The sequence below is a fragment of the Cydia splendana genome, chromosome 15 (genome assembly GCF_910591565.1).
Source record: "Cydia splendana chromosome 15, ilCydSple1.2, whole genome shotgun sequence".
NCBI lineage: Eukaryota > Metazoa > Arthropoda > Insecta > Lepidoptera > Tortricidae > Cydia > Cydia splendana.
The window spans coordinates 11,348,101-11,361,864 of record NC_085974.1 but is presented as its reverse complement, the minus strand read 5'-3'; the positions used below and the strand labels follow the sequence as shown (position 1 = coordinate 11,361,864).

The 13,764-nt window shown below is 41.4% G+C and overlaps 1 protein-coding gene across 1 annotated transcript; it reads left to right on the top strand.

Moving 5' to 3' along the window:
• The first annotated feature begins 43 nt into the window (after positions 1 to 43).
• On the top strand, positions 44 to 11,448 carry LOC134797638 (enoyl-CoA hydratase domain-containing protein 3, mitochondrial). The gene is made up of 7 exons (XM_063769970.1): positions 44 to 156; positions 240 to 352; positions 1,029 to 1,164; positions 8,325 to 8,423; positions 8,530 to 8,621; positions 10,763 to 10,851; positions 11,070 to 11,448. The coding sequence occupies exons 1-7, from the start codon at positions 139 to 141 to the stop codon at positions 11,357 to 11,359; spliced, it is 837 nt and encodes a 278-aa protein (XP_063626040.1). The 5' UTR covers positions 44 to 138; the 3' UTR covers positions 11,360 to 11,448.
• Positions 11,449 to 13,764: the final 2,316 nt, after the last annotated feature.

Genomic DNA, 13,764 nt, shown 5'->3' with positions numbered 1-13,764 from the left:
GACAGTTCATTTCGTAAACAAATGATAAGAAGTAATCAAGCGCAGACGTAGAGGTTAGATTTAGATAAAAACTATTTTAGTTATAAAAATACTGTAACTAACCAGTCATTTTGTTGTATTACTACCTAATATAAAATAATGTTCACCACAATGGAGGTAAGATAACTATTTTTGTGATAATGTTAATTTAAACACTTTCTGTTTAGTTTACGAGTCTTAATTTTTTGTGATTATTTTAGAGGAGTATTGTATCATCTTGCCGGCTTCTTCACCGAGGTATCCATAGTCAATATCTAATAACAAATGAGGCTAATGGTACAAGAGAAATAACACTCAACCATCAGAAAACAAAGTGAGTAGAAATCATTTGTCACTAAACTCACAAAGTTATTAGGGTTCCAGTAAGGGCCACCATAGAAAGAGGTACAAAATGCGGTTCCAACGGTTGCAAAGTAGATAATGTAACAGTACTTGCAGTTGTTTTCAACTGTTAGACAATCCATTTTACTATTATTTCATAAATATTAACCTTTTTTAGGGTTCCATACCCAAAAGGTAAAACGGGACCCTATTACTAAGACTTCGCTGTCCGTCCGTCCATCCGTCTGTCTGTCACCTGGCTGTATCTCAAGAACCGTGATAGCTAGACAGTTGAAATTTTCACAGATGATGTATTTCTGTTGCCGCTATAACAACAAATACTAAAAACAGAATAAAATAAAGATTTAAATGGGGCTCCCATACAACAAACGTGATTTTTGACCAAAGTTAAGCAACGTCGGGCGTGGTCAGTACTTGGATGGGTGACCGTTTTTTTTTTGCATTTTTTTCAGTTTTTTTTTTTGCATTTTTTTTCCGTTTTTTTTTTTCGTTATGGTACGGAACCCTTCGTGCGCGAGTCCGACTCGCACTTGCCCGGTTTTTTTTTATACTTCAAGTATCAAAATTTGTCAAAAGAAATTGTAACAAGCATGTTACACTAATGAATTGCCTTGCAATAATTCGATATTCTCATAATTTCTGTTTAGAAATTCTTTATCTTTGGACATGATGAACCACCTCATAGAAGCAATCAATTTAAATAAGGATGATGCCTCACTGAGGGCTATTGTTTTGTCTGCCAAAGGCAATGTGTTCTCTGCTGGGCACAACCTGAAGGAATTAGTAAGTAAAATCACTTAATTCATATCATTCATTCACTTTTATTTTTGTTAAGTAGGTATTACAAACCATCTTGCTATTGACTAATAATATAGTCCCATAACCTGTTGGAAATCGACAACAAGTGGCACAAATTATAGTTAAAATTTTTTGAACTGATCTTGTTCACTTACCTGTACTAACAATGGCATTGTTCTATTACAATCCTATTATCTGCTTTTGTTCTTGTAGGCGCCAACCAATTTACTTACAAAATAAGTTAGAAGTACAATGCATGTATATTGAATTCTAAACCTTATTTCTTGTTGAATGGGGTTAAAATGGTCTAAAAAGATAATATCATATTCAATCTTTTGGAAAGTCACATGCACCTTAGCCACGACAGGGACGTATTCGGTGTTAAATAAAATACGTAGAAAGATAAAAATGTTTATTTATTATACATATTAGTTAACAAAAATAATCACATTTAATCAAAATCAACAAGTTCTTATACAAATATATATCAATCTTCAATCTGCAAAATATTTTACATACTACTAGAGCCAAAAAAAGATACATAAGTGTATATATAAAAAAATATTGGTGTCTCGCCCGCTCTTTTATTACAATTGTATTTAGGTGTAGGTCAGAAAAAAATACCACTAAATAACATTCCGACATAAACAGATAAACCACGCGCTTATCAATTGCAACAATGCGAGTACGACCCTGGCGGCACATCTGTTATCTCTAAATGCAAAACGTGTGAAGTGTTATTCTTACCTTCAAAGCATTTTTATCCTTATGATAAGACTATAGAGCCGATAATATAATGAAATTTTATGGCCTGTTACCTGGCCTGTTATCAAATTGTGGGACACATTATGATATGATAGTTTTGTGGTTCTAGTCGCATGTTAAATATTTTGTAGTACTTATTAAGATTATAGGCATATTTTTGTATAAGAATCTGTTGATTTTGGATACATGAGATTATTTTTTATATATACACTTATGTAACTTTTTTTGGCTATAGTAGTATGTAAAACATTTTGCAGATTGTAGATTTACATATATTTGTATAAGAATTTGTTGATTTTGCTTATATTTGATTATTTTTGTTAACTAATATGTATAATAATTATACTTTTTTTATCTTTCTGCATATTTTATTTAATATGTATATCACGTATGTAAAATATTTTATAGTTTTAAGATTATAGGCATGTTTTTATATAAGAATCTGTTGGTTTTGGATACATGGGATTATTTTTTTATATATACACTTATGTATCTTTTTTTGGCTCTAGTAGTATGTAAAATATTTTGCAGATTGAAGATTGATATATATTTGTATAAGAACTTGTTGATTTTGATTAAATGTGATTATTTTTGTTAACTAATATGTATAATAAATAAACATTTTTATCTTTCTACGTATTTTATTTAACACCGAATACGTCCCTGTCGTGGCTAAGGTGCATGTGACTTTCCAAAAGATTGAATATGATATTATCTTTTTAGACCATTTTAACCCCATTCAACAAGAAATAAGGTTTAGAATTCAATATACATGCATTGTACTTCTAACTTATTTTGTAAGTAAATTGGTTGGCGCCTACAAGAACAAAAGCAGATAATAGGATTGTAATAGAACAATGCCATTGTTAGTACAGGTAAGTGAACAAGATCAGTTCAAAAAATTTTAACTATACTCACAGTAGAAGTGTGATTTAATATTATGTGTTCCGTGCTCTACGTCAGAGGTCTCCATTGAGAGAGTAACGTCTCCGGTGTCCGATAGATGCCGCTAGCGTCTATGTAGTCGCTCCGCCCCACGCCGTGACGTAGTTCCGCTTCCCCCTTCCACTCCTTCCTGCGAACTGTTACTCGCTTTCCGCGACTCGCCGCCATGACACATTGTTTCGTCGACCGTCTTGTCCGATGGTCCGCAAATTTTTTTTTTGCGTACATTTTTGCAGCATGGTGCTTTAAAATTTCCGAACTAAAGCTTGTTCCATTAAATAGTGAGATATAGCAGAGATCGCTATTATTAGTCTTTTGGCGATCCCGCGATCGAAAGTGCTTTTCGATTCTACCCACTTTTTATTTTTATTTTTATTTTTCTTGCTAAATTATTTTTTACATACCATGCTGCTAAAATCGTTACCGTTAACAAGCCTGGGAGTACCTCGTGTTGTTAGTTGCGCATCGTAAATGCCTACTTTGACAGGCACGGTTCTCAGGCGGGTCGCGCATTTTCGAGATCGAAGTAGGAAGTGCGTCAGTAGTTTTTTATCAACAAGTGGTAACGTAAGTCGCTCCGCGTTCGGAGAGGGAACGTGCGGTCATCGTGCCTGCGGCGGCGGGCGCGGCGCCCGGGCGGCGCGGAGGCGGACAGCCTGCGCGCGCTGCTGTCGGGTGCCGCGCTTCTATAGGACTGATAAGGAGGTTTGGATTGTCTCGAACCATCCGGTGAGCCAGTTTAATGATATTCTAGTTTTATTTGGCGTTCAGAAGCGACGCGACAGGGAGCCCCCGCCCGTGGCACCGGCGCCCCGCCCCCCGCCCCCGCCGTGTCGCGCGCCGCGCCGGCGCCGTCGACTTTCTTCTGCTGTCGTCCGAGATGACTCCGAGACGCCGCGACGCTGCGGAGTGGTGTCGCGGTGCGGGCGCTCCCAGTCCGCGGGACTCCGAGACACGTCACACGCCCACTCCTGTTGCTGCGGTCGCGGCGCGAGTGGATCACGGACCTCTCGATCCCGTCCTGGCGTCAAGGTGAAAGCGGACCGCTCCTGCGACTCCCGACTGCTCGATGTGGAAGGAAGGTAAGTTACGTGGAAGCAGTGGAAACATTACGAGTACAGCGGCGGTGCCGTTCGCCCGTCGGCTGCCGTCCGTCATGACGTCGCTGGTGACCTACGCGCCGGTGGAGGCCACCACGATGGAGCCGCCGAGGGCAAAGTGTCGCCGTGATGATGCGTGCAACTACGAGCCAGCCTACAGCGCTACGATGGCGCTGCCCGCCACACGCATCGGCTCCTCCCGTGCAGGTAACGTCCGTCATGTGCACCGGCGCCTGTCGAGCTGGCCGCCACGATGGCGCCTCTCGCCTCAAGTATCAGCGCCTCCCGAGCCGGCGGCAGCGGCCGCCACGATGGCGTCGCCCGCCTCACGGCTTTCGAGCTAGCTGCTACTATGGCGCCTCACGCACCAACGCCACCTGAGCCTGGCGGCGGCCGCCTTACGTACCGGTGCCTCCCGAGCTGGCCGCTACGATGGCGCCTCTCGCTTCACGCACCGGCGCCTTTCGAGCCGGTGGTGACGACCACCACTTTGGCGCCGCCCGACACGATGAAGCCGCCTGCCTCACGCACCGGCGCCTCTCGAGCTGGCCGCCACTATGGCGCCTCTCGCCTCACACAACAGCGCCTCCCGAGCCTGGCGGCGGCCGCCTCACGCACTGGTGCCTCCTGAGCTGGCCGCCATGATGGCGCCTCTCGCCTCACGCACCGGCGCACCCGAGCCGGCGGCGGCGGCCGCCACGATGGTGCCACCCGCCTCACGCGACAGCGCCTCTCGAGCGGGCCGCCACGATGAGTCCTCGCCTCACGCACCAGCGCCTCCTGAGCCAGTGGCGGCCGCCATGATAGCGCCGCCCGCCCCACGCACCGGTGCCTCTCGAGCCGGCCACCACGATGGCGCCTCTCACCTTGCGCACCGGCGCCTCCCGAGCGGCGGCGGTTGCCATGATGGCGCCGACAATCACGCCGATGCTGTCCACCTACAACTACGACGATGTCGTCCCTTGCAATGGCGCCCATGTTCTGTTCGCAGGAATACCACCGCGAACTTACCCGTCGCCGATGCTGCCCACCAAGCAGACGCTGGGCGCCACGGTATCAGTTTTGTCCTGTCCACATGGTCCCATTGAGGTACGCAGGCGCATATAGTTATGGTGCCACTGCACGAACAGACCGCTAAACTCTTGGTTTCGGTTAAGGATGGCGACGGCAGGCAAGGTCGTTAGGAGCCTCGTCCTAGCGTGGCTCGACTGCCCGGAGTTGAAAGCGGTAAGATTGTCGATACCCAGAGGAAAATACGTCGCGTCCCTGAGCTTCATAAAGGTGCTGATCGACGAGGAGCCGTGCCGCTTCGAGGGTCCTACAACGTCTCGAGGCCAGCGAGCGATCCAACCGGAGAGCAGCTTTGCGACACGATCCTGTGCGACCGCTCACAACCGAGGTTGAAGGCATCGAAAAGGGTCTGCAGACCTCACATAATTATCTCTCTGCTGCCCGCTCTCCAGCTTAAGTTCCGTCTTACAAAGACGAACTCGTTCGCCAAGCCCCTAATAAACAAAATGGGACAAATAAACCCGCTGCTCCTGAACAAGCTTGAGTTTCCGGTGCTAAGAGAAAGGGGCCAGGGGGACTCCAGCAGTTTCCATCTGTCTGTCTTCGACTTTATCGAAACAGTTTTGTTACGCAAAGCGCCAAAATCGATTTTAGACTTGATTTCATCAGTTCGATTTCTTTAAAAGCATGCAACCATACCCCTATACTAGCTCAATATAGGCGTTTCTTCGGATAAAGTGAATTAGACCATCACGCTCCTAGACATCACGTGGGACACGCGGCACAGCACCGCGATTGAAAGTTTTCTTTTTCGTGACATACAGGCCTGCCTTGCTGCCGAGTTCCTCGCAGAAATGAGACTCAATGCCTCCTGTTTAGTCTTAAATTCGCAAACTTTAGTTCATGGAGGAAGGTGACACCTTCGCAGTCCCCAGCAACACTTCTGACAGCTGCCGAAAACCTCGTGCCACTTCCCTCCTCATCTTATGCCTGCAGTCCGTTACAATCTCCAATAATGGTAGACAATGTACGAGGTAAGGCCCTTTCAGTGGAGAGTAATCGTTAACGGGCCGCATCTGCAGCGCTGACGACAGAAGTGTCCTACAAACATACAACCGGACCGTTACAGTATACATAAAACGACGGCGACAGTACATCCCTTCCGTTACTACGGCTGTCGCAAAAACTGCTGATGCCAGCAGACCGTCTACAGGTCGCGCTGGTTCCTTGCTACTTACCAGGTCGGTACAACTCCCGAGGGCGACGGTTTATCAAGAAGTCACTGCGCGCCCGAGGGGCCGCTGCGCCCAGAAGCCGCCGAGACTATCTTCGCCTGATAGGCGCCCTGTTGGCCAGCCTCCGCTTTCGAGAGCCCTCGCACTGTGCCACGGTATTTCTTAACCGACTCTTTGAACTGCTACCACGACGCGTTTGGCAGCTGCCGGTGATACGACTTGGCATGGATGTCTCCACCTCCCAGCCTAGTCTGTTTACTGTGACGGCGTGATGAGGAGAGCCTTCACGCAGCTGTGGTAAGCTTGAAATTTACTGGCGGTCCTAGTGAACACAACGTCAGACCGCCCTTTCTAACGAGTCAACGACCTTAAGAATCGAGGCGTAGCTCCTGTCAGATAGGACGCTCCAACACCGGGCTAGCGGGATCAGGAGTGACGTCCGCTTGATGTACTTACTGGCGTGACTGGCGCATGCATGCAACATGCCAAGGGCTAACGCTACGTAGCGAACGAGACGCAACTGTCAGTGTCTCGCTAATATGGAAGAGTGATAAAGAGACAGAAAGAAACTCAAGTGATCGTCCGGGGGATGCTCCCGGTACTGAGTTTGTATGGCGAGAACCGGGTATTCCCGGTTCTGGTACTGTGTTTGTATAGAAAACCAGTACCGGGAGCACTCCTTAGATCGTCGCCTTGTCTAGGCCGCCTGTACACCCACAATGTAGAAATGGTCTTCATGGTGCATCAAAAATAAGATTGATTGCCAGGTACCTCTAATATCCAGTGAAGTAACGAGCTATCTCAGGCACCTATTTCTACTGTCCATGTTAGCTTTCAGAACGACACTTGTTCATAATCCTATCGGACACTATGCCTTCTTCCAACGCCATTAATAGCGAGACCAGCGCCTCCCAAACCACCAGCTTGGGACGCGAGAAATCTAATTAAAATTACTTGCCCTAACTTGAATAGCCCTACAACGTACCTATATAGAAGAGCTGCCGCTCTTTTACTGTTAGCATCAGGCCGCAGGGTCAATGACCTTACTCTACTACTCTGTAGCCCGGGCAATTGCATAGATAACTTTCGCGCTATTATTTTGTGTCCGAAATTCGGCTCTAAACCAGATAACGTGTCTTACCGACTGGACTCTTAGAGACTCCGGAATAAAGTATAGACCCAGTAAGTAGGTAGTCTGGGTACGTTAACTTGTGAGAATTACACAAAATGTTAGGGGACACTGCGCCTATTTCTTCCAGCCACAGTCTCATCCAAACCGGCCTCGCCTACGATTGCTTTCGATCCACGATGTACTTATTCACTAAATTGGCTGGAAAACTATCCAATTTATCCAATTAGCTTAAGTTAATTGGAAACATGACTTTTTCAGACGATTCTATCGCCGAAATTCTGCGGATCGGATGCGATTTCGAATGAGAAATCTCTTAAACCAGTTTAACGTCAGATTCGAACCTGGGATTACAATTTAAATTCTCAATTTCCTGTAATGCATCATTATAACGAGTCACTGTGATTTCATGGGTTGCAATAAGGCGTATATATATTTATTCTTTCTCTGAGTTCTATGACAGTAGGTGTAGCCCTAACGCTTGCGCGCCCGCTGACTCGCCACCAGGAGATAATAAACAGGTCTCAATGGAGACCTCTGACGTAGAGCACGGAACACATAATATAAAAATTTTACCTTCCAATAAAATTGTTATTATGTTTCCTTCTACGTCAGAGGTCTGAGTAATGCCTTCCTGGCAGGCTACTAGGCTACTTTTATGCCGACGGTACTTCTCCTCAACAATGTGTCATGGCGGCGAGTCGCGGAAAGCGAGTAACAGTTCGCAGGAAGGGGTGGAAGGGGGAAGCGGAACTACGTCACGGCGTGGGGCGGAGCGACTACATAGACGCTAGCGGCATCTATCGGACACCGGAGACGTTACTCTCTCAATGGAGACCTCTGACGTAGAAGGAAACATAATAACAATTTTATTGGAAGGTAAAATTTTTATATTCTTTCCTTGGATACCTCTGTTAGGCAATGCAGAAAATAAAATAAGTTTTTTTAAATATATTTTAGCAATCAAGCACTGGTATTGATCAACATAAATTAGTGTTCCAAAGAGCATCAGAGTTAATGAAGTCGATTATTCACAGCCCCGTTCCTGTTATAGCAAAGGTATGCATTAATTAAGATTGCCATTCATTAAAATAATACCTAACATCAGAAAAATCTAATAAACGAAAATGGACTTTGTGCCCCTTTCAAAGAGTTAAAATTTTAGGTGAATGGTTTTGCGGCTGCGGCGGGATGCCAGTTGGTAGCGACCTGTGATATGATTGTATGTTCAGAAACTAGCAAGTTCTCTACCCCTGGGTAAGACTTTTTGTCTCTAAAAATATTTAGGTATTTGTAGACCTTAACCAACCTTACGCAATAAGGTTCAAAAAACCGTTTGTTTCACTTGTTCCGCTTCATTGGATTGTAAGCAGGGATGTTACGGAGCTCCGGTTCCGTTTCCGTTAAGGCGGAACTTCCGTTTGGTATTACACATCCGTTTCTGTTCCGGTTCCGTTATGTTTGAAACGGAAGTTATAACGGATGTCAATGCTTCGCGCGGCGGCGGCGTATATCAAAAACAAACAGGTTCATACCAGTCATTCGCTCATCGCCCCGCTTGCAACGTGCTACGCTAATTTGTTGTTTGTTTGTATACTTTGTTTTATTCGTGTTATTAAAATTAAAATCGTTTGTGTTCTGTTGTGTACTGACTACTGACTGTGTGTAGTGTGTGTGGTGAATATATATATACTAACTAGGGCTTGTATTCCGGAATTCCGGAATTTCGAAATTCCGGAATCTCGGACAAATTTTCCGATATTACAATTCCGGAATTGAGACCAGTGGATATCGAAAATTCCGGAATTGGATTTAAGTACTTTTATTAGATTTACTATTGAAAAGTGCCAAGAAACTACACTATGCTGGTGTTATTAGCCGTGGCTGACATAAGTCTGAAGTCTAGCAGCATGCATTAACATGCCTCATTAACTTTATTAACCATCGAATTTTTACTTTTCATACCTTCTTGCTAAAGCAAAGCCATACATTTACTTGTCCAGAATCCTACCTACGGGAAACCTTTGAATTTTAAATTTATAAATATTAGGATATTTTATTCTCAATTCAGAAAGAAATTTCCTCAATTAAAGATTTCGGATTCTGTAGTGTAGCAACAGCAGCACATTATTTATATTCTGAAGCGCTAATGAAATCATTTAGCCCATTTGGTTTAATTTCAATAAGGCTTGCGTTTTGGGCACTAGTCGGCAATGCATAAAGGTAATAGGTATAAGTAGCTGAGTAGGTAGTTACTTTAATACATTAAAAACAACCTTAACAGGAACAAATAATCGTTATACCTTAACACAATAAATGCCCTCCGAGATCGGAACCCCATCAGGACCTTCATCTTCGTAAACAGAGCCACTACGTAGTCTACGAGGCCGTTACATTTAGAGATTATATAAAATTAGACATCAAATGGTTTGCCAGCATTCGTAGTTTCCCCAAATACATATATATACGCCGTATCATTGAAGTGCATAAAAGTAACCATAGTATAATAAGGTGCTAAAATAAGAGGTGCAAAGACAGCACTAGCCGCACTACTCAATTTATTAATATTTTTCGATTAATAATACTTCAAATTAAATTCCACTAAAACAATACTTTCTTTAATAAACGTAAAGTATCAGAATTTCACATTTTTTGTTCATTTTTATTAAAAAATATAATAAAAATAGGATTAACCCTAATTCCGGAACCAGTTCCGGAATTCCGGAATTGGGACCCAGTATCGAAAATCAGTTCCGGAATTGGAAACCGTCCGATATTGCAAGCCCTAATACTAACGTGTGTAAAAAAACGCACAATGAAGCCGAAATCAAGTTCGATTTGGAACTATTTTGATGAAGTTAGTGGGGACACGGTTAAGTGTAAACTTTGTCCGAAGGTTTATTCTAGAAAGGGGAAAACGACTAACATCGTTAAAAAGTCAGGCTCCGATTCTGGTTCCGGTTCCGTTTTAGTTCCGTTTCCGTTATCGGTTCCGTTAAACTAAATTGAAAACATCTGTTTCCGTTTTCGGTTCCGATAAAACCACATCCGTTACATCCCTGATTGTAAGTATGAAACAAATAAATTAAATGAGGGGTTACCTGTGGCCTATTTATCTCTATCTCAATGTTCTCAATAGTCTAAATGTGGTACTTATTTAAAATCTTAAAAAAAAGTGTGTGTTCTTTCGAACCACGTGGAAATAGGTACTTTCTTTAATACGTAATCACATGCAATACAATTTTCTTTATTGTTCACCAATAATGTAACAATAAGATCGGCAGACGAAAGGTAAATTATTGAGTGGCGAAACACAAAAAAAAAAAACATATATGGTGTGCAATGGGTATACAAAATTTAAATATAATTCAATTACTTTTGATTTGTAAATTTTTCAGCGCCAACTTCGGGATATTCTGCTCGACCCCAGGGATAGCTGTCGGTAGATGTGTGCCAAAGTCTAGGGCCATGTATATGCTTTTAACGGGTATGTTCCTTATAAATATTTTATATATAGTACCTATTTATTAAGAAAAACTCAATAATTTCGTGGCAACTGTGTAACAGGGCTACAGAAAACATATACCAAAAACCTCACTTTCTCAAAACGAACCCTATTCACCTTGCGTTTGATAAAAACATTTAAAAAATCCCTATAATATTTTATCAAAGTCAAAAATCACTTACCGGAATACCTTGTTCCAGGTTTGCCCTTAACGGCACAAGAGGGCTACGACAGTGGACTCGTCACCAAAGTGGTTCCAACTAGTCATCTAGATGAAGAAGTCAACAAAATAGTCGAAAGCATCAAACACAAAAGCAGACGTGTCATCGCACTTGGAAAAGAGTTCTATTATAAACAAATTGATATGAAATTACTTGATGCTTACGGTTTAGGTGAACAGATAATGGTGGAGAATATAAACATGGACGATGGACAGGAGGGGATTAAGAGCTTTGTTGAAAAACGTAAAGCCAGTTGGCATCACAAGTAACTGGGTTTTTTTTTATATCACCATGGCAATCGGTGGTCCGTGAAATATGCATATCTATACCCACAGAAGAGAAACGTCCATTTATTTTTGTAAAGTAGGTCTTACAATTTGTTTTTATTGACGCTTTTGTTTTGGGTTTTGGGTACATTTAAATAGTAAGTATATGTGACGTCCCACGGTCAAAGGTACCTTATGGCAGGTATGGAGTTATGCATACCCCAGTAATCTACAATAAATAAGCTATCGATAACACAAAAGATCAACCTTCTAGGTTGCGTAGTTACAGAGATATGATTTTTTGAAAATAATGTTGTGAAATGAGCAACTTTACGATAGAGAAGTTTTAAGTTTAGCCGCCTAAAAAACTATGTTCCTGAAGTAAGTTACATAGTTGACTACAAATAATAATGCCTTATATATCTGAGATTAAAAAAATATTGCGACTTGTTCTGTAATGCAAATAGAAACTTTTGATATCGACTGATTTATGTGTATACTAACCAATCTCTTGAAAATAAAGTTTTATTTCATTTTCACGATTGATTGCAATGAGCTCTCAAGATTTAAATTTTATCTATTAGAAAACGACACTGACAGACAGTTTAAGCAAAAAACAATACCGATTTAGAGGTAAAAATGTATTTTCTGACTTTTTCATATTATAAAATCACAAAATTGAATATTTTTACTTTTAATGTGACACACAATCAATTTTTCTGAGCACATATGAAAGAAATTCTGTCATTCAAATGAAATAAATCCTAAAACCCCAACTAAATACTATATTTAACCCCTTATGCCACTTTAAACTTACATAACAATAACAGTATTTGCTCCATACATTTACGAAAAGGTACCTTATGGAAATAAATCTAATAATACATCACTACAAAATATCAATCATATTATAGTTTATCTTTTATGAATAGAAAATATTAATTTACATTAAACTGCCCCCAATTTAATTAGTTCTTCGTCATAATAATCTTAAAAAAGACCAATAATTTGTATGTAATGAAAAGGTACCTTGTGGTCAAGTTACATGATGAGGCATGATGATGATGGAACAGTTAGGATAAACTAATAATATTTTGGGGTTAAGATGGTATAAATCGTCTATTTCTTATCAATAATATATTTCGGTTGCTATTGAAGATAAGCGGCATTGAGGTTCAATGACCTCAGATATTCCATAAGGTAATGCGTCGGGTATTGGCATTTTTCAGCAAACCAATGGCTGATTTACTGCATGCGACCAAACCAAATGAAGATTATTCTAGTTAAGAAAGACTTGACGAGAGTAACTTTGGTATAATAGCAGTCTACTTGGATTTGTGATGTCGGTCTATGTACGGTTATAATATTTGCGAGGCGCCCCAACCAGAACTGAAATTATCAAATTAGTTTTGCAGAATGCTAATACAGTTCTCTACCAAACTTCTTTTCCCGTATTGACTAGTTTTTTTGGGAATTTTCAATCTTTTTTCCATAAGGTACCTTTTCTACTAAACTCTGAGACGACATTACTAGGCTTATAACTAACTTATAACAAAAATAAAAACAGGTAAACAAACGTTAGGCATTAAGGTTTCAGATCACATAATAAAAAAAAATTGAGCATTTTTTCACCTCTTTACAAAACATTTCATATCTCCGAAACTAGAAACCCTCATAAGGTACCTTTTCCCGTGGAACGTCACATATTGTTAACCTAACCAAGGGATGAAATGATGCCTTTCACCCGATTTAAACACTTTAATTTTCATTTCGAATACGAGGAAAGTAAAATGCATGTGTTTTTTTAAAAACATGAGAAAGTAGACATTTATATAGTAAATCTTGAGGGTACTTTCAATTAACAATTTAGGCAAAAGTATCGTTATTTATGGAATGGGGAGATAAATATCAGAATAGAAATTGTATAACAAATCCATTTAAACCCAAATTTCAATTGCTTATCGTAAAAAAAAAAATAGTCCTACTTGGAACGTAAAATGCTCTAGTGCAGAAACGTATCATTTTCTGCACACCTTATAGAACAATAATGACCCTCTTTCAGAACATGAGAAATGAAAAATAAAATTGTGATACGGACAAAATGGATGATTTATTTTTATATAGGTACCTACAAGAAGTTTTGTATGTAACACTTCTACTCGCTCTTATATGTTTGTATTACTTCATGAGATATTTTAAATCATCTTGCTCCAATATAATTATGTATTTGTTGATGGGATTGAAGGTACGTGATTTTATTGTTAACTAGCTGTGCCCGCGGCTCCGCCCGCGTGGAATTCGGTCTGTGTCAGTAAGCGGCTAATTTCTAATCCTAATTTCTCTCCCTCTCCCCTGGAGGCGGAACTTGAAGTAAAGTTGACAGATGGATATGCTAGAGGACTGTAGTC